The sequence below is a fragment of the Papio anubis genome, chromosome 1, assembly GCF_008728515.1.
Source record: "Papio anubis isolate 15944 chromosome 1, Panubis1.0, whole genome shotgun sequence".
In the NCBI taxonomy this organism is placed as follows: Eukaryota; Metazoa; Chordata; class Mammalia; order Primates; family Cercopithecidae; genus Papio; species Papio anubis.
Genome location: NC_044976.1, coordinates 197,614,578 through 197,638,352, shown reverse-complemented (window position 1 = coordinate 197,638,352; position 23,775 = coordinate 197,614,578). Strand labels below are relative to the sequence as shown.

General features: G+C 36.1%; 1 protein-coding gene across 3 annotated transcripts in view; it reads left to right on the top strand.

Moving 5' to 3' along the window:
- The first annotated feature begins 6,910 nt into the window (after positions 1-6,910).
- Positions 6,911-23,775, top strand: part of NUF2 (NUF2 component of NDC80 kinetochore complex) — a 34,077-nt gene continuing 17,212 nt past the window's right edge. Inside the window, exons 1-8 of one of the 3 annotated variants that reach the window (XM_009192732.4) lie at positions 6,946-7,214; positions 9,722-9,795; positions 11,143-11,285; positions 12,607-12,681; positions 13,345-13,421; positions 13,959-14,020; positions 22,221-22,318; positions 23,487-23,560. In XM_009192732.4, the coding sequence (XP_009190996.1) occupies positions 11,163-11,285; positions 12,607-12,681; positions 13,345-13,421; positions 13,959-14,020; positions 22,221-22,318; positions 23,487-23,560 (509 nt within the window). In that variant the 5' untranslated portion in view covers positions 6,946-7,214; positions 9,722-9,795; positions 11,143-11,162. Of the gene's footprint in view, positions 7,215-9,721; positions 9,796-11,142; positions 11,286-12,606; positions 12,682-13,344; positions 13,422-13,958; positions 14,021-22,220; positions 22,319-23,486; positions 23,561-23,775 lie in introns of all 3 variants that reach the window. The other 2 variants (XM_003893475.4, XM_003893476.4) reach the window with 2 other exon arrangements.

Below are 23,775 nucleotides of genomic sequence, written 5' to 3'. Positions count from 1 at the left end.
TTCTAAAATGTGTTATAACTGACTAATTTAAAAATTAGAGTACAATCACTGCTCGGGTGACAGGTGCAATAAAATCTCAGAAATCACTAATAAAGTCTCAATCATGTAACCAAAAACTACCTGTACTCCAAAAACTATTCAAATAAAAAAATTAGAATACATTAATATGAGTATTTTTCCTGAGAATCTCATTAACTACTTTAACTGAAAAATAACACTGGATATTGTAATACGGATATTGAAAATATCCAGAATATAAAAATTGAATTTAGGCTGGGTAAGTTGGCTCATTCCTGTAATTCCAGCACTTTGGGAGGCCAAGACAGGAGGACTGCCTGAGGTCAGAAGTTCGAGATCAGCCTGGCCAACATAGTGAGACCCCATCTCTGCAAAAGAAAACTGAATTTTAAAAAGTCACATTGAACAAAAATTTTGAAGAATATTTAATTTGTTTCAGCTGATAATTCCCAAGATTCTCTATACTAACTATATTAAAATAATAGAACTTGCTGGGAAAGTTGGGAAAATGATACTAGAGAGGTTAGAGTATAATATAGCAACTTTTTGCTTCCTCAGATCTTATTTAGAGCTCATCACAAATTAGCAAAGAATAGGTACTTTATAGTTCCAAACTAAGAATTCCATGTGAGTCCTTAACAAAGATACTGTATTACAAATGCACAGCTCAGTTCTCAAATCCACTAAAAAAGATGAACACAGCTGAGAAGTCAAGTGGATTAACAGGCTTGTAATGATTAAAGGGTAATAAAAAGCAGATAGCTATTTTGAATTCAATGCTATTTTTCTTCTTAAGCCTGGGCTCTAAACATGTATTCTAATGCCAATAAATTTAGAATCTATTTTTTTTTTATCCAGAACATTGTGTTCAATGTTTATCACTCTAATTTACTTATATAAAAGAAAATAAAACTTTCAAAATATGTAAGGTTAACATTAATGCAACAGCGCCACCTAGTGAATATGCTGTATATTCAAAAGTGTTACTAGAATTTACTGTTTTCTTTAAATACTAACGTGTACTTTCAAAATATCTATGGCCTCAACCATTTATATAAAATTATACACTACAATACTAACTCAAAAATATATAAAAGCACTATGCATTTTTACTTTTCCATTTATAACTACAGCTAAGATGTGCTTTCTGATACTTGTGATTAAAAGGTTTTGCATATTAAATGCTACCTATGTCAGCAAGCTAGAAATGTTGGCCGATAGCAGAGACGTATCATTATTTCCTCTCGTATGAAATGTTAGGCAGGTATAAAACAATGGCACTTGTTTGCTTTTGTAGATTTTGTATATATCTCATAATACAGTACATAGTTTCAAAGATTTTCTGTCTCATGCCCTTACTATAAAGTGTGTGTTCATAATTTCACTTCATCTTGCTACTACTATTCCTAATTCATATAAGTGAATTGAATGATGGCATCAATAATACAATCACAGAATTTGTAAACCAATCAATAATGTAATGTGGTGCTTCAGCACAGCAGTTTGAGGCTGCAGTAAGCCATGATGACACCAGCCTGGGCAACAGACTGAGACCCTGTCTCAAAAAAAAAAGCTAATATGATATAATATCAGATAGCATTTTAATATTCTACTCTATAGTGACTAGAACATAGTTGGAGTATTGCTTTTTGTATTAAGTCCATATAAATCTACTAGAACACTTTTTATGTCATCTTTTTATTTCTCATGAAATAGAAATACATTGGAGGAAAAGGCAAAAGGAACTAAAATATATTCAACAAAATGAACATTTCTTTTTCACTCTGACCTGCTAGTTTCCCTCCTCAGAGGCTACTACTATTACTTTGTTAGATGCATCATGTCTCAAAAGGAGTTCAGTTCAACAACAAACACTGATTGGGTGTGCAGTTTGTACCAGGCATGGTGTTGGGCATTAGAACATCAAAGGTCATTAAGAACCAGACCTGTGTGATAGTGGAGACAGGCACAAAACAGATCATTTCAATATAACATAAACTTTTATTTTTTTAAGTATGCAAAGAATCCATCTCAGGCCTCTCTTCTTGAGTTTCAGAATCATTCATCCAATTGCCGTGTATCTGGACATGGTATGTTTCACAGGCATGTTAAGTTAGACATGTTCAAAACTGAATCACCAGTTACCGCCCAACTGAGTCTGCCTCTATGTTACCTAAATCAGAGACTGGCATCCCATTTATCTGGGTACTCAAGCCAGAAAATTTCATTTGTACTTATCAAGCATCTCTAGCGTATAAAGATTCGTGCTAAGCTGTGAATACATGACAGCAAATGGGGTAGTCCCTGTCTTCACTAAAGCTTGTTGAAACTCTGTCCTTGATTTATCCCATTTCTGCCCTCACAATTCAGCCAGTCACCAAGTTTTGCCATTTCTACTTCCTAAAATTCTTCTGAGATCTATTTCTACCCACACTGGCAATGCCCCAGTATAAACTGCCATCTTTCTTTCCCTGGTTTACTACAATTATCTCCTAACTGGTTTCCTTCTTGCTGGTATTGCCACCCTTTGAGTTCTTTTTCTCAGAGTAGCGATTCATCATTTACATACTAACCTAATCATGTTGATACCACTCAAAGGTACTATTAGCCTTAAGAAGGAGTCCAAAGTTTGTTACATCATCACTAATGCTCTTCATGATCTGGTCCCTATTTACCTCTCCACCCCTGTCTAGAATCTCTGTTCCTAGACTGTGTTCTTCTTCATAAACATTGTTAGCCTCTATCTAGAACACTTGTCTTTTACCCTTTCAATTCCTAGCTATTTTCAAGCATGGAGCCAGTAAGACTGAACTGCCTTTTTAAAATTTTTTTTATTTTTTTCCCTATGAGAATGTAAACTCTGTCAGGAAATTATTAGATTGGTTATTGCCATATTTGCTTTTTCATTATTACATTTCCATCCAGTATCTAGCTTAGTATCTAGCATAAAATAAGGGTTCAATGAATATTTTCTGAATGAATCCATGAATGTCAAGAAAGCAGAGAAAAATCAACTAACTCAGACTATGGAATAAGGAAAGGCTTCTTAGAAGAACCCTAAAAAATTAGTAAGGATAAAGAAGAGTCAGCCAAAGAAAATATAGACAGTCCAGACAAAGTCAACAAGAATGTGAAAGGTCTCAGGTGTAAAGCAGCCTCATGAATGCGAAGTGGGTAGGATGGGAGATGGTACTGGGGAAACAAGACTGGGAAGGAAAAGAGTGGCAAGATGATGAAGACCCTAACATACCAGGCCATGGAGGTGGACTATCTTGAAGGTGACCGTGGAGGGAGATCAGAAATTTAAGGAGGCAAGTGAAATAGATTTACATTTGAGACTGGTCATTCTGGCTGCTACTTACAAGATGGATTTGGTGGTGCAGGTGGGGGTGGTAGTAGTTACAGCTGGAGGCAGTGAGATGAGATAGAATTGGGAGTACAAATGAAAGCAAAGGACAAATTAGAGTTTGAAGGGCTCATGAGCCTCCCAAATGTCTGAACTTCAAGGAAGAGGTTAGGAATAGCAGTAGTTTTAGAATCCATGAGCAAATAGGTTAAAACAATGAGTGGATAGTCCTCACAGGGAAGACACAGACAGAAAACAACTCAAGGTTGGAACTTTGGGAAATACTATTTAATGGGTAGGCAGAGAAAAAAAAGACCCCCAAGAAGCATGAGACAGGTAGAAAAAGATGGGAAAAATGCAAAAGGAGTTTCAAGGAGGGTTTGATCAATGACACCAAATGCAGAAAAGAGGTCTAGAACAAGAAACAGTGGTCATACATTAGTGGAGGAAGTACGTTACATTTTCTGAGACAGACAAATAAGACAGGTGGCTATACGTGGCATTGACAGACGTGGAGAGGCAGGAAGTTATATATTGTATGATGGCTTTAATTTTCTAATTAACTGGGAAAAAAGTATTGGGATTGTCTGTGGCCCCTACGGAATCTCTATTCATAAGAATAGAGATTCTGATGGCAAGTAGAGTGTAGGACCCAATCAGTATTTCACCTATTTCTACATTAGACCAAGTGAATCAACTTTTTGTCCCTATTGATCTGTTAAACAAAGTAGATATAACAATTTGGAAACCCTGTCACTTAAAAAAAGAGATTTGTTTAAAGCACTAGATATCACAGCATCACCACTTGCATTAAAGATAAAGTCCTAGCTGCAGGCTGCCATGGTCTCTTTGGAACACCCCCCATCTTGTCACTCAAAGGTCCACTCAGTCCTGATAGGTCTGTCATCCAGAATTTAAAGTGCAGTCTAGAAAAGGAACATGAAATTAAAATTAGAAAGGCAATAGACACAACAAATTGCAGATGCATACGAATGTGTTATGTGCTTGAAACATACCTTTAAGACTACTCTGGTCACTTTCTATTAAAGAGAGGAATTTAGGCTGGGAAGAGGAATGAGGAAAGGGTAAAGTTTGTGAGAAATCACTGAAAGTTACAGGAAAGGGAAATTACTGATGATAAATTAAGGGCTTGTCAGGAATCAGGGAAAGAGCTGAAGATAGAGACTGACAATCTGTCATATGTCACTTTGTGTCATTTTCTCCAGTGTTTCCAGTTAAGGATTTATAGACAAGATTCAGGGACAAGTTTTGACAGGCACCTGGGTCAGAGGCATCAGACACAGGAAGTTTGGATGCTGATAAACCATGCAGACTAGGCTGTGAAGGGAGGTATTAGCAGGAGGGCTGACAGGGAAAATGAAATAGAAGGGCAAATGTAGCACATGTGAGGGTATAAAATTATGATGCTACAATCAGAAAGAACACTGAAGTTTTCTGCAATTGTCAGTGTTTTTATGGGTGATAACAAAACTCTTAGACTAATGTCTAGGGTGAGAATTCTGATGTTCCACCTTCTACCTTACACTGACCAGTATCAGGCAACGAAAAGTTTTTAAAAGTCAGATTTAACCTTCTAATTAAATTAATTTGAATAAACACTCATTTTTCAAACAAATAATGTACTTCTAATATAACTATTTATCACATCAATAGTAATATTAACCCCCAAATAAACAATATTTATTGGCGATACAACAAAATGGTCATCTTGCTCTTTTCTTCCTTTGCCTCATTTTTCTCTTTCTCCAAGTTCCATTCTAATCTTGGCTTTCACATAAATCGCTTTTTTTTTTGTCTCGATTCTCAACAACAACTTAGACATTTGTTAAGCACTTGCCACTTGCAAGATACTTTACTAGGGACCATGTATAAATAATAACAGTCAAAATAACAGCTAATATTTATCAAGTACTCATAATTTTGCCAAGTACTTAATTAAGCACTCTATGAGAACTAATTCACTTAATCTTCATGATACCCTATAATGTAGAACTGTTATCCCTATTTTAAAGATGCAGAAACCAGCTCAGTTAGGTTAAATAGCTCGCCTAAGTCCACCTAGGTAGTAAATGGTGTAATCAGGGATTTCAATCCAACTCCCTCTGACTGTAGAGATGTGCTCTCAGTCACTACACTATGGTTCCCTTCCCTGCCTCTAAGGACATATGATTTGGTGGAAGTTATGCACGTATAAGTAATCAATTTGATTTGGCAAGTGTCAACGAGACAGGTCTCTTTTTTCTGCTTTCCCCATTGACTCTAATATTTTTTAAAAATCTATTTTCTTAACCTCCTTTTGAGTCTTACTAGATTCCGACTTTGAGACTTACATCAGTAAATAGACATTGAAAGGAAAGACAAAAGCCCTGAACTAATGAATATGAAATGTATTTTTATTTTTATTTACTGACTTCACTATCAGTAGGTTTAGTCCTTCAACCCACAGGACAAAGCACCGGTATTTGTGTCTACATTCAACACAACCTTTCTAGCACTTTTTTCACATAATTCAGTTCAGGTTCCCCATCCAACACACGACTGTCACCAGATGATGCTCTACCCTGTGACCAGATATAAGTTCTATTATGTCCTCTTGTGTCCCAAACCTCAATAAAACTTAATGGCTTTCTCCCCTGACAACTAGGCCTGCCGTGGTTTCCTAACTTGTATTAAGTGCAGTGTTTCCACTCTTGCCAAAACAAACAAAATACCATGTTAAAAAATACAGATTTCAGGGCCCCTTATCTGAAGAATGCAACTCACTCAGGAATGTGCAAGTTTGGGGAACAGTTCAGTGGTGGAAAGCACCTCATGTTCCTGGCTCCTCCTGAGGGCTGATCGAAGAGGGAGAAGCTAAAATCAGGAGACCTGGTTTCTACTTTAGACAGTACCACCTACTGTATAACTTCTAACAAATCACTTCTCACTGAGTCTAGTTTTCTTGTCTGTAAAAGCGAGAGGATTTGACCAGATGAATGTTACGTTCCTTCCACCTCTTGAAGTCGTGCTTATGAGCACAGAGTCAGAGGATGTGTGTTCATATCCAAGCTATGCTACTTGTGTGCAGATAACTGCATTCTCTGATTCAGAGCCCTCACCTGAGGGGATGATAGTATCTTTCCACTCTCCCTTTTCTCCCCTTTAATGAAATCTAAATGAGATGATGCTGATAAACATCTAACAGAACCCGGCACATAATCAGTGTTCAACAAATTATTATTACTCTGGAATTCTATAAATTACCTCTGCACTTCCTCCCTTGTCACCCTGAACTTAGTGAAGTTTCCTCCACTTGGTTTTGCTCTTCAACTCGGACCCCGAAAAAGCGCTCAACGCCGGCGGAAGTCACGCTGAGCTGGGCTATATGCTCAACCCCGGTCTCTTCCCTGAAACCGCGGCGCTCCCACTTCCGGCAGTCCGAGGTTCCGACTCGCGCCAGCTCCGCGAGCAATGGTTCCGCCCTGCGCCCTGCCCCTTCCATGACAACTCCAGCCCCAACTGCCTGGAGTCTCTTGAGCCCAACCGGCATCCGTCGCGGTTGGACGTGGGCTTCCCGGAACGGGGCGGGACTTCCAGTAGGAGGCGGCAAGTTTGAAAAGTAACAACGGTTGACGTTTGCTGATTTTTTACTTTGCTTGTAGCTGCTCCTCGAACTCGCCGCCTTCCTGTCGGCGGCCGGCACTGTAGGTGAGCGCGAGAGGACGGAGGAAGGAAGCCTGCGGACACCTTCGCCATCCCAAGGCGCGGGCAGGTGTCGGGACGCAGGGCCTGGCGGTGTTTTTGTTGTGCTCAGCGGTGGGAGGAGGCGGAAGAAACCAGCGCCTGGGAGGTGAGGGGCGGGCCCATCGTTACTTTTTATTTGATTTTAGTCCCAGAAACAACCAGAGTTCAGTTCCTACGAAACTAATGGGTGTTTTCTGGTGCAGCATAGACCGAAGAAGACGAGCTTGAGCTGAAATTGTTCAACTTAGGCATACATTTATGTGTGATTTTTGGAAAGGTGGTGATGTGGCTTATTTGGCCGCAGATGCTTGTTAGCTTTTTACACATCTCCGTTGCCAAACGTTTCTTAACCAAATCCAAAACCATGAATGAAAGGACAAAAATATCACTCTCAATGCAACTTTCAAAATTCAAAGGAAGAGAGCAGCGTATATATAGCACTACGCATGCGTAACGCGATCATTTTTCCCTTTAAAAGTTCAAGGAACGTTTTACTTAATTCATTGAAGTTGGGAGTCATTTCTGTTTATTTTTGTTTAATCTCTGCCTCCTGGAACTGTGATGTCCGCAAATAGTTTATTTTTACAAAATAAAATGTGTAAAATTTAACAGATAATACTTTTAGTACCTACTCTGCTCAGCATCGTGGTGCTGCAAATAAATGAGAAACCAGAGGAATAATTAGCAGTTAATCTCTGCTACTCATTAGACAGAGTATTACTGCGTATATATTAAGTCATTTATATACTTTATCCCACCCAGGAGCTCAAACTGTGTAGTTGGAAAGTGTCTTTCTTCATCTCTCGTTAATGAATAAATTGTAACTGAAATGGTACTCCGAAAGAATGATAGAATTTGGATATTGGAGGAGGTTCCAAAAGGAAATACTGGAAGTTTGGGAAAGTTAGGAGACTAACTTGGAGCACAAATTTCATTCAATTATTAAAGGTTTTGGAAGCCTAGCAGAAAAATTTGAATTTGATGTGGGTAAGGTAATTGAAGTATTTTCGTACAAATATTATATGATGCATTAAGTGTTTTTATAAGGATTAATCTGATAGTAGAGTGCCAAATATTAGAGAAGAGAGGAACGAGTGATAATAATTTTGAAGATACTTTACACCTATGCTTTCTATTGCAATATTCTGTAATTCAGATGCAGGTTCTTTGGAAAAGTGACTTTTTCTGAAGTCTTTCTTTGGTCCAGTCCTTTTATAAACAACCTCTAAGTCTATGACTTACATGAAAATGTAGAATGCATATTTATGCCAAAGGGGACATCTGATATGTGATGCATCAGAATCTGGATTCCAAAAGATCCCAGCTCTATGGCCTGGCAAGGTAGCTCATGCTTGTATCCCAGCACTTTGGGAGGTTGAGGTGGGAGGATCACTTGAGCCCAGGAGTTCAAGACTAGACTGGGCGACATAGACCCCATCTCCACACACACGCAAATTAACAGGGCGTGGTGGTGTGTGCCTGCTGTAGTCCTGGCTACTTGGGAGGCTGAGGCAGGAGGATAGCTTGAACCTGGGAGGTCGAGGCTGCAGTGAGCTGTCATTGTGCCACACTGCACTCCAGCTTGGGTGACAAACTGAGACCCTGCCTCAAAGAAAAAAAAATTAGACAAAAGGTCCTAGCTCTAACAGGAAAGCTTGCAATCATGAAATTTAATGGTAGAAAGTACAAATTCTTGCTTAAGGTTCAAATGATCAGTTTATACAACAAGAACACAAGTGACCCAGCAGATGTGACCAAAAAAGAGGAAAAGGGGGGAAAAAAAGAACAGGGAGAAGCCGTCTTGATACAAGACGGTCATGGTGAAGTTCTTGGAGTTTCAGTTGATCAACAAGTGCTACAGCAGAGGCCATTAATACTGTGCCCTAGACAGACCATGTCGTGTTCAGTTTGGGCACTACATTTTAAGAAGACATTTACAAAATAGTGTGTGTTACAGGAAGATGAATAAGATGGTAGTTTCTAAAACAATGTCGTTATAAGGAGTATTTTAAAGTTACATATAGCCAAACATAAACAAATTATACTTACTTTAAAGAAGGGAGGGCTTAGCAGAGGTGTAATAGCTTTCTTCACATTTTTGAAAATGGTGTCATGTAAACGGAGATTAATATATTCTATTTAGTTGCAGTGACTGGACCGGGAGGTAAAATTACAACAAAACATATTTCCACACACTGTAAGGAAGAGTTATTTAATTTGGAATCATAATAAAGTGGGAAAAAGTTGCATTGAGAGTGAATTCTGTGATGATGTCACATGTTCAAGCTGAATTGGGAAGTTATTTGTTAATCGTTGTTTAGAATGGCTTCCATTTATTAGAGGTTAGTCAAGTTGCCAAAGCTCCCCTTTTTAACCCTAAAATTCTGAAAAACATTAGGAGCCTAAAGAAATAGATTCTCAGAATTGTGGGCCATTTCAATGTGTTTGCAAAATTGAATATATTCACATTGGGTCTCTAAGATCATTTTGCTTCACTGGAGAGTAGGGGATCTGAAGGTAACACAACAGGTATTTAAGGGAGTGGCTGAGCAGTGGCTGCTATTGCTGCTCATTTCCCTCTTGCTGTTACTACTGCTATTTTTGTGGTTACAGGGAGAGATACGAAGAAAATGAAAAGATCCTGGAATCTCACAATGTAGTGTCAGAGTTCTTTAAACATAGTTTTGGTACGTTGCAACTAGTGTCATAACAGGGTTAAATGCAAGGCTCTAGGACAAGGGTTTCTTTCTTTCTTTCTTTCTTTCTCTCTTTCTTTCTTTCTTCCTCCCTTCACTTCCCTCCCCTTCCCTCTCCTTCCCTCCCCTCCCCTTCCCTTCCCTTTCCTCCCCTTCCCTCTCCTCCCCTCCCCTCCCATCCCCCCTCCCCTCCCCTCCCCTTTCCTTCCCTTCCCTTTTCGACACATGGTCTCTATCACCTGGGCTGGAGTGCAGTGGTGCAATCTCTGCTCACTGCAACCTCTACTTCCCAGTCTCAAGTGATCCTCCCACCTCAGCCTCCCAAGTAGCTGGGACTATAGGCATAGGCCACCATGCCTGACTAATTTTTAGGTTTTTTGTAGAGATAGGGTTTCATCATGTTGCCCAGCCTGGTCTTAAACTCCTGGGCTCAAGCGATCCACCTGCTTTGGTCCCCCTCAAAGTGCTGAGATTACAGGTACAAGGTTTTTTAACATCAGCATTTATTGACCTTTTGAACTGGATAATTCTTTGCTGTGGGGGGCCACCCTATACATCACAGGACGTTTGGCAGCATCTCTGGTCGTTACCCACTAGATTCTAGTGGCACCCACACTCCTGTGCTGACAACCAAAAATGTCTCCAGCTGTTGCCAGATGTGCTCTTGAGGATAAAGTTAGAGAACTACTACTCTAGGGGGACACAGATAGGAATAACTCACTACGTGAAGACATTAGGAGATATGGTTTTTCGTTTTCTTGAAGTTCTCACTCTGGTGATAGGAATTGCTACCAATTGTATAATCTATTCTTATTCAGTTGTTTTTCTCTCTTCTGTTTGCATCTACAACCTGATTAGCCATCTCACTATATATGTATTGAATAGGATGTCAAAACTGAATACAATTTTTTATGTCCTATATTACTGTTGTTTATATATGGCTTCTGCTGATAATGTTGCCTATATGCCTTGCTTTGAGAATTAATTATTAGGATTGGTCTTGTTAAGCTCCTTGGCCCTCATATGTAAAAGAAAAGCACATGGTTCCCATCTATGTATTCAACCAAAGTCCTCCTTCCCAAATGTGTTTTTCTCTTCCTACAAAAGAGAACAACACTGGGAAAATTAGTAGAAAATAACTGTGTCACCTTAGAATAAAAGTAATTTTAGGATACATATATAAATACTTGTCTTTATTTTACTAAGATATTTGATGATAGTTAACATACTATGAATAGTTCAACTTTGGCTCGTTCATTTTGTCCTTATATTTATTAGTTTCCAGATAATGAGAGCTACTGATTATGTGATATTTCTAATATTTTTTTCTTCCTTCAGATTAACAGGAAACTTCCAAGATGGAAACTTTGTCTTTCCCCAGATACAATGTAGCTGAGATTGTGATTCATATTCGCAATAAGATCTTAACAGGAGCTGATGGTAAAAACCTCACCAAGAATGATCTTTATCCAAATCCAAAGGTAAAAGGTGGTTATGTTTGCATGTGGATAATGGTATTTAAGAAAAAAGTAAGCTACTAGGTCTATAGTGTGGCAAGAAAGGGATATGCCCTCCTATTTGATGGAGACCATTTTCATCGAGATAGAATCTCTCACCTAGCGTAATTTAAAAATAACACCAAGTTTATATGTGTGGTGACTTCTACATTCCCATTAGGATTCAACTCTTTAATATAGTCGTTTTCTTTTTTTTTTTTTTTAAAAAAAAAAAACAGCTTCTAAAACATATTAAAGTATATTCAATTTTTTATTATTATTGGAATGGTGGTCTGAGAGTATCATTTATTGGTACGGGTTGAAGGAACTTATTCCAAGTGGTTTTCAACCACCAAAAAATGCTTAGAAATAATCCTCTTTGGAAGCTTACAGATTAATTTTCATGCATTATGCCCCAGGGGGAATTGACTTGTTTTGACAGGTACTGTTTTTTCTATCTTTAGTTATTAAATACAAAATGAACTATTTATGTGTCACAGAAAATCCCAAAATCTCCTTCCAGTTTCTTGTGTTGGACTTGAAGTGATAACATAGTAAAACCTGGTTTAATGATGTAGAACTCAAACTTTCTGACATCGCTACCCTCTTTGATTCTTGAAAATGGAAGAAATACTTTTAGAATAACTGATGTCTTCAAACTGAGTAAATTCAACTTTCTTAAAAGATTACCACGTTTTCCCTATATTTCTCGTCTTTCTGCTAACCCAATACAGTCGTATTACTACATGGATCAAAACAGATTCACACGCCTGCATTTAGGAACTGCTGTTTTAGAAGATCCAATTTTTAAAATCATATATAACCCTATTACATTTATACCTCCCGATCAAGGGTTCCCTTAAACTTCACATCTAAGGAAACCTTAATATCTGGGCAGCAAACAAGGTTTCCTGTGTTCTTTAAAACACACACACACACACACACACATTTTCAATGTGCCATTATTTCTGCCACATGCCTGACAGCCTGTTCTGAAAGACTAACTCTTCTTCTTCCATTTCCTAAGGTGGATTGGGTTGCTTGGATTGGATTTGGATATACTTGCCCTCTCATTCTTAAACAGCTGATCCCTTGACCACTTATGTATGAGCAAACTAAGCATCTTGTGTTAAATTTGGAGAAATTAAGGAGTATTTCAAGGGAAATGGAGTAATTTTGTTGCCTTTTTCTTCTTTGCTTTCATTGACTATAATATTGTATGGTAATGATGATAGTATGAGTTTATCATCATTATGATAAACTTTAGAGTTATGCATCAGAATATTCAAAGTTGTTTTTGCTGTAGCCTGAAGTCTTGCACATGATCTACATGAGAGCCTTACAAATAGTATATGGAATTCGACTGGAGCATTTTTACATGGTGAGTTTAAGATGAGGAAAAATTATGGGGTTTTGTTTGTTTGTTTGTTTTTTTGTTTGGCTGCAGTTCTGCTTACAATGCATACTGGCTTTTATGATGGGAAGTTATTGACTTTATTTTTAACAAATTAAAAGACATAGAAAATTAGTGTCAGTTACATTGGGATCTTATGCATAATAATGGTTTATATCCATAGCTTTAGTAAGATGAAAACCATAGTAAAAGACTTAAATGACACAGATTATTGATGCTATGCAGTTGTTACAAATTTATAGGTTTGTCTTCAGAGACTATAATAAACAATAGCTAAGTCTTCATATTGTTCTCTTCTCAGGAAGAACTCCCAAATTAGAGTAGAAGATATGCAGTAAGATTGAAACAATTGAAATGAGGCAACTGAGCTTTTAGCAAATTAAGTATTTGCATAGTACCTGATATTTAGTAAATGCTAACCTTATTCCATTTTAAAAATTCATTTAAAAATCTTTATTAAGCACCTACTATGAACCTAGCATTAATAATAATGAAAACTCTGTATTTATACTAGAATATGTATTAAGGTCTTTAATGGTAATAAGTTAATATATTTTGATCTTAGCTGAAGATTTTTCTCATTTTGTCTAATCAATGTGTATGGTTGATTTTATGGTTTATTGCATTTAGATGCCAGTGAACTCTGAAGTCATGTATCCACATTTAATGGAAGGCTTCTTACCATTCAGCAATTTAGTTACTCATCTGTGAGTAAAGAGTGATTTTATTGTCTTAGTCTACATTCATATTTATATTGCATTATGTTTTCTTAAAGACATAATTTTCTTTGGGAAGGAATACCTACTATGTTCCTCTTCATTTCATCCCATATACATTCAAAATTTCAAAATTGTAGACTGCCACCAAACAGAACTGCCTCCAACTGTGCCACTTTCTCAGCATGTTTTCAGTTGAACTTGTAAGATATTGTAAGTCTAAAATTGTTTACCATCTTTGTGAAGAGGTTTGAGTTCTTAAAAGAGTCTTAGTGTCACCAAGTTTATGTACTGTTTATTAGAATCAATAACTATACTTTAGTATTGCATGACTATGTGATTAATATACAGAAAAAATAGATTTCAGTGCTGTAGGGTTATACATTATAGTAGACTTCTGGTTTCATCCCCTGACCTTAAGAAGTATATCCAGAAATCTCTTTCTGAGAATAAGATGTTTATATCCTATGGCTTAGTATTTAATGTGCAAAATACTTTTCAATAGTCTTTTTGTACTTCATCTTCAAGGGACTCATTTTTGCCCATCTGTCGGGTGAATGACTTTGAGACTGCTGATATTCTATGTCCAAGTAAGTGAGAATTCAAAACAATTTTAATGTCTGGCTTCAATCTACCATTTCACCTTCACCTTTCCATCAGTAAATGTAAAAAAAAAAAAAAAAGAAAAACAACTTCAAGGAAATTGCCTTTAAAAAGTATATCCCATTTTTAAGTTTGAATTTTTAATATCATGTTGGATTTTTTTTTTCCTTTTAAGAGCCACAGAAAAGCTATTTTTCTGATTTTTTAGAAACTTTCCATTTAAAAAGTGTTCTATAAATTTGGGAATATGAGTACCAACAATATGTAAGTATGATGTTGCATAGTGGATTCATCATACCAATTTTATGAAATGTAGCAATTACTATTTACTATAAAGAAATTGTCTTTTATCATTAAAAGAATAGTCATGTTATATCAGAATGTAAAATTCTAGCTTTAATTGTCCCTTAATTTGACTTTGATATTTATCCATCAAGTTATTGTAAGTTAAGAGATTTGGTGTATGTATTAGGCTATTCTTGCATTGCTATAAAGAAATACCTGAGATTGGGTAATTTATAAAGAAAAGAGATTTAATTGGCTCACAGTTGTGCAGGCTATACAGGAAGCATGATACTGGCATCTGCTTGCTTCTGGGGAGGCCTCTGGAAGCTTAGTCATGACAGAAGGCAAAGGGGGAGCAGACATGTCACATAGCCAGAGCAGAGCAAAAGCACAAGGGGGAAGGTGCCACACACTTTTAAGTGACCAGATTTTGTGAGAACTCACTCACTATAGAGAGGACAGCATCAATCATACTCTTACTTTACAATCCAGCAGTCATGCTCCTTGGTATTTACCCAAGTGAATTGAAAGCTTATATTCACACAAAAACTTACACATAGATGTTCAGAGCAACTTGAAAGTAGCCTAGGTGAATGAATAAACTGTAGTACATCTAGAGAATAGAAATTATTCAACATTGCAAGGAAATTAGCTAGCAAGCTATGAGAAGACATAGAGGAACATTAAATGCATATTATTAAGTGAAAGAAACCAGTCTGCAAAGCCTACACAACTATATATCATTCTGGAAAGGGTAATATTGTGGAGACAGTAAAAAGATCAGTGGTTTCCAGGGGTTAGGGGTGAGGGAGGGATGAATAGGACCCCTTTAGCACTAAGGATTTTTAGGGCAGTGACAGTACTCTGTATGCTACTCTAATGGTAGATATATGTCATTATGCATGTGTCAAAACTCAGAATGTACAGTACCAGGAGTGAATTCTAATGTGTACTGTGGATTTGGGGTGATAATGATGTGTCAGTGCAAGTTCATCAGTTGTAACAAATATACCACTCAGGTGAAGGAAGTTGGTGGAGAGGAGTTTGTACATGTGTGGGGACCCAAGGTATATGGGAACTATCTACTTCTTGTTCAGATTTACTTTGAACTTAAAACTCCTTTAAAAAAGGAAGTCTATTAAAAATTAATTGACTATATATTTATATGTGTCTATTTTTGAGCTTGCTATTCTACTGCATTGATCTGTATGTCTATCGTTATGTCAAGCAGTACTTTGATTACTTTAGCTTTATAGTAAGTCTTGAAATCAGTGTTATTTCTCTTTCTTCATGTTTTTCAAGATTATTTTGGCTATTCTGGTCCTTTGCATCTCTGTATGTATTTTAGTATTTTCAGCTTGTCACTTTCTACTGTTCTTCCACCTGAAAAAGCCATTTTGATTGAGATTACTTTGAATGTATTGTTCATTTGGGGGATATTTGACAATTTAATAATATTGGGTCTTCTGATCCATATGCATGCTGTATATCTGCATTTATTAAGGCTGTTAAATTTCTCATAATGATGTTCTATAAATTTAAGAGTGCAGGCCTTGTATAATAAATTTTGTTAAATTTATGCCTAAATCAAATTTTTAGTGGTTCTGTAAATTTAATTAAAATTTTCTGATTATTGTTAGTGTAGACAAATACAATTGATTTTTATATATTGACTGTGCTAAAATCACTTACTATTTGAGATTTTTTCTTTTTTGTAGATTCCTTAGGATTTTCCTTATTGACAATTCTCAATCTTTGAGAACAAAGTTTTTTCCTAATCAAGATGCCTTTATTTTTTTTACTTTTTAAAATTTTTTTACTGGCTTGGACTTTTAGTATAATGTTGAATTGAAATGATGACAGCAGTCATCATTACCTTGTTCCTGATCATAGGGGGAAACCATTTAGTCTTTCATTATTAAGTATTAGTTGTAGGATTTTTCTTAGTTTTTTTTTTTTATCAGAACGTGCAACTTTTACTTTATTTCACGGAGAGTTTTTATCATGAAGGGTATTAAATGCCTTTGTGGCCTCTAGTGAGATAATCATGGGTTTTCTCTTTTTTAATCTACCAAATTACATTATTTGATTTTTGAATATCAAGCCAACCTTGCATTCAGGATGTTCCCTGATTGGTTATGATATATTTTTAATATATTGCTAGATTTGATTTGCTAATATTTTATTAAGTGTTTTTGTCTGTGTTAATGATGGATATTGTTCTGCAGTTTTCTTTTTTTTTTTGAGACGGAGTCTCGCTCTGTCGCCCAGGCTGGAGTGCAGTGGCCAGATCTCAGCTCACTGCAAGCTCCGCCTCCCGGGTTCCCGCTATTCTCCTGCCTCAGCCTCCCGAGTAGCTGGGACCACAGGCGCCGCCACCTCGCCCGGCTAATTTTTTGTGTTTTTAGTAGAGACGGGGTTTCGCCGTGTTAGCCAGGATTGTCTCGATCTCCTGACCTTGTGATCCGCCCGTCTCGGCCTCCCAAAGTGCTGGGATTACAGGCTTGAGCCACCGCGCCCGGCCTGTTCTGCAGTTTTCTTGCAATGTCACTGCAGTGACTGATCTGAATATCAGGATATACCAGTCTCATAGAATACATTTGGAAAGATTCCCTCTTCCGTTTTTGGGAATTGTTTTGTAAAATTTGTATTATTTATTTCTTTTTTGAGTATTTGGCAGAATTTACTGGTGGATCCATCTTGGATTGGAGTTTTCTCTCTGGGATAAATTAAGAATTCAATTTCTTTAATAGGTTAAGGGCTGTTCTGGTTGTTTATTGTCAAAACTCCTGAGTTAGCTTTGGTGATTTATATTTTTAAAGGAATTTTTAGGTTGGCAAATTTGTTAACATAAAAGTGTTCATTATATTCCCATATTATTTTAATGTCATTGTGATAGGTAATAACATCTTCCCTCTCATTTTTGTCATTAATAATTTGTTTCTTTATTCTTTTTTTTTTTCCTAACCAGTCTGGTTTTCAGCTTATCACTTTTCAAAGAACCACCTTTTGACTTAATTGACTTTTCTATATTATACGTCTTTTTATTATTATTGAATTTTGAACTTATTGTTATTCTTTCTTTATGGTTATTTTGGGTTTCATTTACTCTTTTTTTCTAGTTTTTTTTTTTTAAGGCAGTAAGTCGAGTCCATTAATTAGATACCTTTCTTCTTTCCTAATGAGTATGTATTGCTGTAAATTTACCTCTAGCGCTGCTTTAGCTGCATCCCCCAAACCTTGATATGTTGTATTTTCATTTTTATTAGGTTCAAGATATTTTCTAATTTCCCTTTTGATTTCTTTTTTTCATGTATGGGTTATTTATAAGTCTGTTGTCTACTTTCCAAATATTTGGGGATTTTCCCACAATTTTTTCTGTTACTGATTTTTAAGTTATTTCTTTTGTGATCAGAGAATATACTTTGTATCATTTGAATCCATTTAGATGTATTCAGACTTATTTTATGACCCAGAATATGGTCTGTATTTGTTCACTATGGTGGTTGTAATAAATTACCACAAACTTGGTGACTTAAGATAACATACATTTATTCTCCTATAGTTCTAGTGGTCAGAAGTTCAAAACTGGTTTCACTGGGCCAAAACCAAGGTGTTACTAAGGTTGCACTCCTTCAGATGGCTCTAGGAGAGAGTCAGTTTCTTTGCCTTTTCTAGCTTCTAGGGTTGCATTTCTCAGCTCATGACTTCTTTCTGTCTTTGAAGCCAGCAGTATAGCATATTTAAATCTCTTTCCACTTTCATGATCACTTTGCTTTCTACTTTCTGTGTATAGTCCAATCTTTCTCTACTTTCCTCTTATAAGGACACTATGATTGCATTTAGGGCCCACCTAGTTATTCTATAATAATTTTCTCATTTCAAGATCTTTAATTATACTTATAAAGCCACTTTGCAAATAAGGTAACATGCACAAATTCCAAGGAGTAGGACCTGAACATCTTTGGTTGCTATTATTCAGCCCACCACATGGTCTACCCTTGTAAAAGTTCCATGAGCACTGTTGTTGATGAGTGGAGTGTTTTAAACATGTTAATTGGATCCAGTTGGTTAATAGCGTTGTTCAAGCCTACTGGGTCCTTACAGACTTTTTTTTGCTGGTTGTTCTATTGAACTGTTGATAGATGTTAAAATCTTAGCTATGATTGTGAGTTTGTCTGTTTTGTCTATTCTTTAAACTTTTGTTTTATGTACCCTGAAGCTCTAGTTTTAGAAGCATACACATTTAGAATTGCTATATCCTCTTGATGACATAGTCTTTGCTCTGAAATATACTTGATTTGATATTACCATAGCTACTTCAGGTTTTCTTTTCATTAGTGTAACCATGCCATATCATCCTTGTAACTTGTGTCTTTATATTTAAAATGGGTTTCTTGTAGACAGCATATGGTTGGGTCTTGCTTTTTAAATTCAACATCACTATCGCTGTCTTTTAATCAGTCTTAGACCATTTACATTTAATGTTATTGATATGATTGGGCTTAAATCCACCTTTATACTATTTGTTTTCTCTTTGTCCTGTTCTTTAGTCCTGTTTTCTTCATTTCGTGCCTTATTTTGGTCTATTAAAATAAATTTTATTATATATAATACTATATATGAAAAAGATATTCTACCTTGTCTGTTATTGGCTTATCAGCTATATGTCTTTTTCAAATGGTATTTGCTCCAAGTTTTAGTATATATGTATATATCTTTAACATACCATTATCTATCTTCAAATATAGTATACCTTACAATAATATACTTTTATTTTCTCCACTACTGGTCTTTGTGCTATTGTGTCATAAATTTTACTTTTAAAGATATCATAAACCCCTTAATCAATATTAGATTTGTGTGAAACAGTTATCTTTTAAAGGATTTTCTATTTTGACATTTAAAAAATACACATAGAGGGTACAAGTGCAGATTTCTTGCATACATATATTGTGTAGTGATGAAATCTCAGCTTTTAGTGCACCCATCACTCAAGTTGTGAACATTGTACCAAATCAGTAGTTTTCCAACCCTCATCCCTCTCCTGTCCTCCCACATTTTGGAGTCTCCAATGTCTGTTCTACTTTGTATGTCCATGTGTACCCATTGTTTAGTTCTCGCTTATAAGTGACAATGTGCAGTATTTGACTTTCTGTTTCTGAGTTATTTCACTTAGGATAGCCTCAAGTTCCAACCATATTGCTGCAAAAGACATTATCTCTTTAGTGGTTGAGTAGTATTTTGTGGTATATGCACACCACATTTTAAAAATCTAATCCTCCAATGATTGACACAGGTTCATTTTATATGTTTGCTATTGTGAATAGTGCTACAATAAACATACAAGTGCATTCATTTTTTTGATATGATTTCTTTCTTAAAGAGATTTTTTTATATGAGGAAAAATGTCTTTTATGTTAACTCACATTCTTTTAAGTACACCAAATTTCCATCTGGTATGATTTTTCTTACACATGAAGCATTTTATTTAACACTTCTTGTAGTGCTGTTAAAAAGCCTTTATTTCACTTTAATTTTTGAAAGGTATTTTTCTTGAGGCCAGGTGTAGTGACTCTCACCTGTAATCTTATCATTTTGAGAGGCCAAGGTGGGAGAATTGCTTGAGTCCAGGAGTTTGAGACCAGCCTGGGCAATATAGCAAAATCCTTTTTCTACAAAACAAACTTTAAAAATGAGCCAGGTGTGATGATGGATACCTGTAATCCTAGCTATTCCAGCAGCTTAGATGGGAGAATAACTTGAGTCCAGGAATTTGAGACTGCAGGGAGCTATGCTGTGATCATGCCACTGCATCCCAGCCTGAGCAATACAGTGAGAGCCGCTTCTTTTTGAGAAGGAAAGAAAGAAAAATGGATAAATAAAAGGTATTTTTCTTAAGCACTCAGTGGATATGAAAAGTCAAGTTTTTAATCCATAGTTGGTTGTATCTGCAGATGCACAATGCACAGATATGGAGGGCTGACTGTACTATGCCGTTTTTTGTGTGTTTTGTTTGTTTTTTCAGGTTTTTTTGTTTTTGTTTTTGAGACGGAGTCTCACTCTCTCACCAGGCTGGTGTGCAGTGGCACAGTCTCGGCTCACTGCAACCTCCACCTCCCAGGTTCAAGTGATCCTTCTGCCTCAGCCTCTCGAGTAGCTGGGACTACAGGTGCACATAACCACACCCAGCTAATTTTTGTAGTTTTAGTAGAGAAGGGGTTTCATCATGTTGGCCAGGATGGTCTCGATCTCTTGACCTCATGATCCGCTGGCCTCAGCCTCCCAAAGTACTAGGATTACAGGTGTGAGCCACCGCACCCAGCCACTGTGCCTGGTGTAAGGGACTGGTGCATTCACAGACTTGGGTTCTGTAGGCATCCTGGAACCAATATCCAGCAGATACTGAGGGACTACAATATAGAATTCTTAGTTGACAGTTTTTTCAGTGCTTTAAATATATTGCTCCATTGTCTTCTGACTCTCATTGTTTCTGATAAGTCTGTTGCTTTTCTTATCTTTGTTTCTCTCTCTATAATGTGTTTTGGTTTCCTCTGGCTGCTGCTAAGATTTTTTTTTTTTGCCTTCTAAGTTAGTTATTAGCAGTTTGAATGTAATGTGACTTTTGGGTGTTTTTTGTTTGTTTGTTTCTTTTTCTGTTCTTTCTTCCCTCCCCCTCCACCCCTGCCCCCCATTTAGATTTGTTCACTTCCTTGGATATGGTTATTGTTTTTATACAATTTGGAAAACATTCAACTATTCTGTAAAAGTTTTTTTGTCCCTTCTTTTTGTAGGATTCCAATTACACATTAGTTATGCTGCTTGATACTGTGTCTCAGCTCAGATATTGTATTCATTTTTTTCTCTCTGGCCTTTATTTTAGATGACTTCTATTATGTCTTCAATTTCATGAATCCTTTTATTTTAGGTCTAATCTGTTATTCCTATCAGTGTAATTTTTATTTCAGGTATTTTTCAACTCTTAATTCAGATCTTTTTAAAAAAATCTTTCCTTTTATTTCTTCATATGGCTGATTATTTTCTCTGCCCCCTTTATTTATTTATAAAGACTGTTTTCACATTCTTATCTACTAAATCTATCATCTATTTATTTGTGTTATTTTTTAATATGTTTCTGTTGATTGATTATATTTTCTTATGGATCATGTTGTCCTTTTTGTTGGCATGTCTGGTTATTTTTAGCCCATGCCAGACATTGTGAATTTTCCATTGTTAGTTGCTGGATTTTTTTTATTCCTTTAAATATTTTTGATTGTTTTCCTGGCCTCAGTAGTTTCTTCCTATTCATGAACTTATTAGTACTTAACTGAGAACTTGAGGGGATTCCTCTACAGATTTCCAGAACTCTTTCTATTTACAGCTTCCTCGTCTCAATACTCAGTTCCATAAATCCTAGTTGCTTTGGTTTCTACTAACTCTAAACTCTGTCTTCTTGATCCAGCAAGATTCACAAGTTTTACTTGTGTTCTCTTTCTCTGGAGTACAGCCTGAAAACTTTTCAGTCATAGGCTGGTGCAGTAATAGAGTTCACCTCATTTGTTTCTCTTGGAGATTGCTATACTGTATTGCCTGTTGTCCAGCATCTAAAATTTGTTGCTTCATGTATTTTTATTTGTTTTTCTAGTTTTTTAATATGGGAGGGTAATTCTGGTTTCTGTTATTTCTTCATGACCAAAAGTGGTTTGCCTTTTTTTTTTTAAGTTATTAATACAAAGATAATTCTTACCTTTAAGTTTGAGCAGATTTTCTACACTTTATTATAACCTATACAGTTTTATTTTATATATTATGAGCAGAATATATAGTAGAAGAGGATGAATTTTCATTTTCATGTTATGTTAGTTCAAAGGTTTATTTAAAGAGTGTTGCTTTCTATTTTAGAAGCAAAACGGACAAGTCGGTTTTTAAGTGGCATTATCAACTTTATTCACTTCAGAGAAGCATGCCGTGAGACGTATATGGAATTTCTTTGGCAATATGTAAGATTTAAATATGTTTTGGGGTTACATGCCAGATCAGTAACATTATTTATGAACTTATAATCTGTTTTGAAATGATTGCCATAGATAGCAAATTGCTGTATTGCCTTTAGAATTGAATTCATTTTTATATTTATGTAAACTTGCAGATTTTAGTTGCTGGAAAGCATATCTCAGAATCGGATTTTCTTTGAAATTTGGTAACATTATGGAGAGGCTGAGTTCTGCTTGTTTTAAAATCTTGTAGCTGAGGCTTGTTTTCCTTTATGAGGAAATGTTAGGGAATATTGATATGTTTACATTTTTTTCTTTGAAGTTTGCATAATGTAGCTTTTATTAAATAATGGACATATTTGAGGTTTCTATTGCCTTTTAAATAATGGCATAATTGGACTGTTTGTGGTGGTGTTTATCATGGTTGCTCAGATTCAGTCCAAGGCAATCTCTTTAACAGACAGAAACTCATTTTCCTTTCATCAACAATTTAGAGAATTTGGGAAGATTATGAGTCATCTGTGTGATTTTTCCCATTTGTCTTCAGTAATGGGGTACCATACTCTTAGAAAAGCACCAGAGTAACTCCAAACACTTAGACCCTACGCTCCAGCTTCACTGAGCTATAGATCCATACTTCTTTGCACAAATCATGCTAAGCTTATACCTCCTAAACATCATATAATCTTCAAAGCTTACCACATTCATGTGCCAACATACACACACTCTCATAATTTTGCTTGGTTAAGTATCCACTATCTTTAAGACACACCTCAGACATCTATCACCTCTATGATGTCCTATCACCCTTCTTCCCAGCCATTACCCAAGTTGGGTTAGATGTCACTCTTGTTGGTTCCCATTATATTAAAAACAACAAGCTATTTTGTGGGTTTTTGTTCTTGTATCTGGCTCCTCAAGGAGACTTAGCTACTTAAGTTCAAGACCTATAAGTTAGTCTTCTTGAGAATTCTCAGTACCGAGCTCAGTGCCTATGATGAGAGCCCGACATTTGTGTTGAGTAAAGAAATTCCTAATTCATTTGTCATGAAGGCCTAACTCTATCTTAAATTTCTTATTTCTGATGGTTCAAACTATAGTATGAGTAAGCATTTTGGACACTCTGATTGTGTTGAAATGCACTAATATGAGATGATTAAAATTACTTTAATAGAAATCCTCTGCGGACAAAATGCAACAGTTAAACGCTGCACACCAGGAGGCATTAATGAAACTGGAGAGACTTGAGTAAGTGGGAGATTTACAAGTAAAATAAATGCAATTTCAAAATGCAAAATGAATTGTAAGTAGTATTTTACAACCCTATAGTCCACCTTAAGTCTCTTTTATCTCCCTTAATAAATAGCAGGGTATTTGAGTTTGCCTTTTCTAAGAAAAAAGAAAAACTAGTTTTTCTTCTAACTCTTAATTATGTAATACATCCTTTGGCTTTTTCTGTTGTT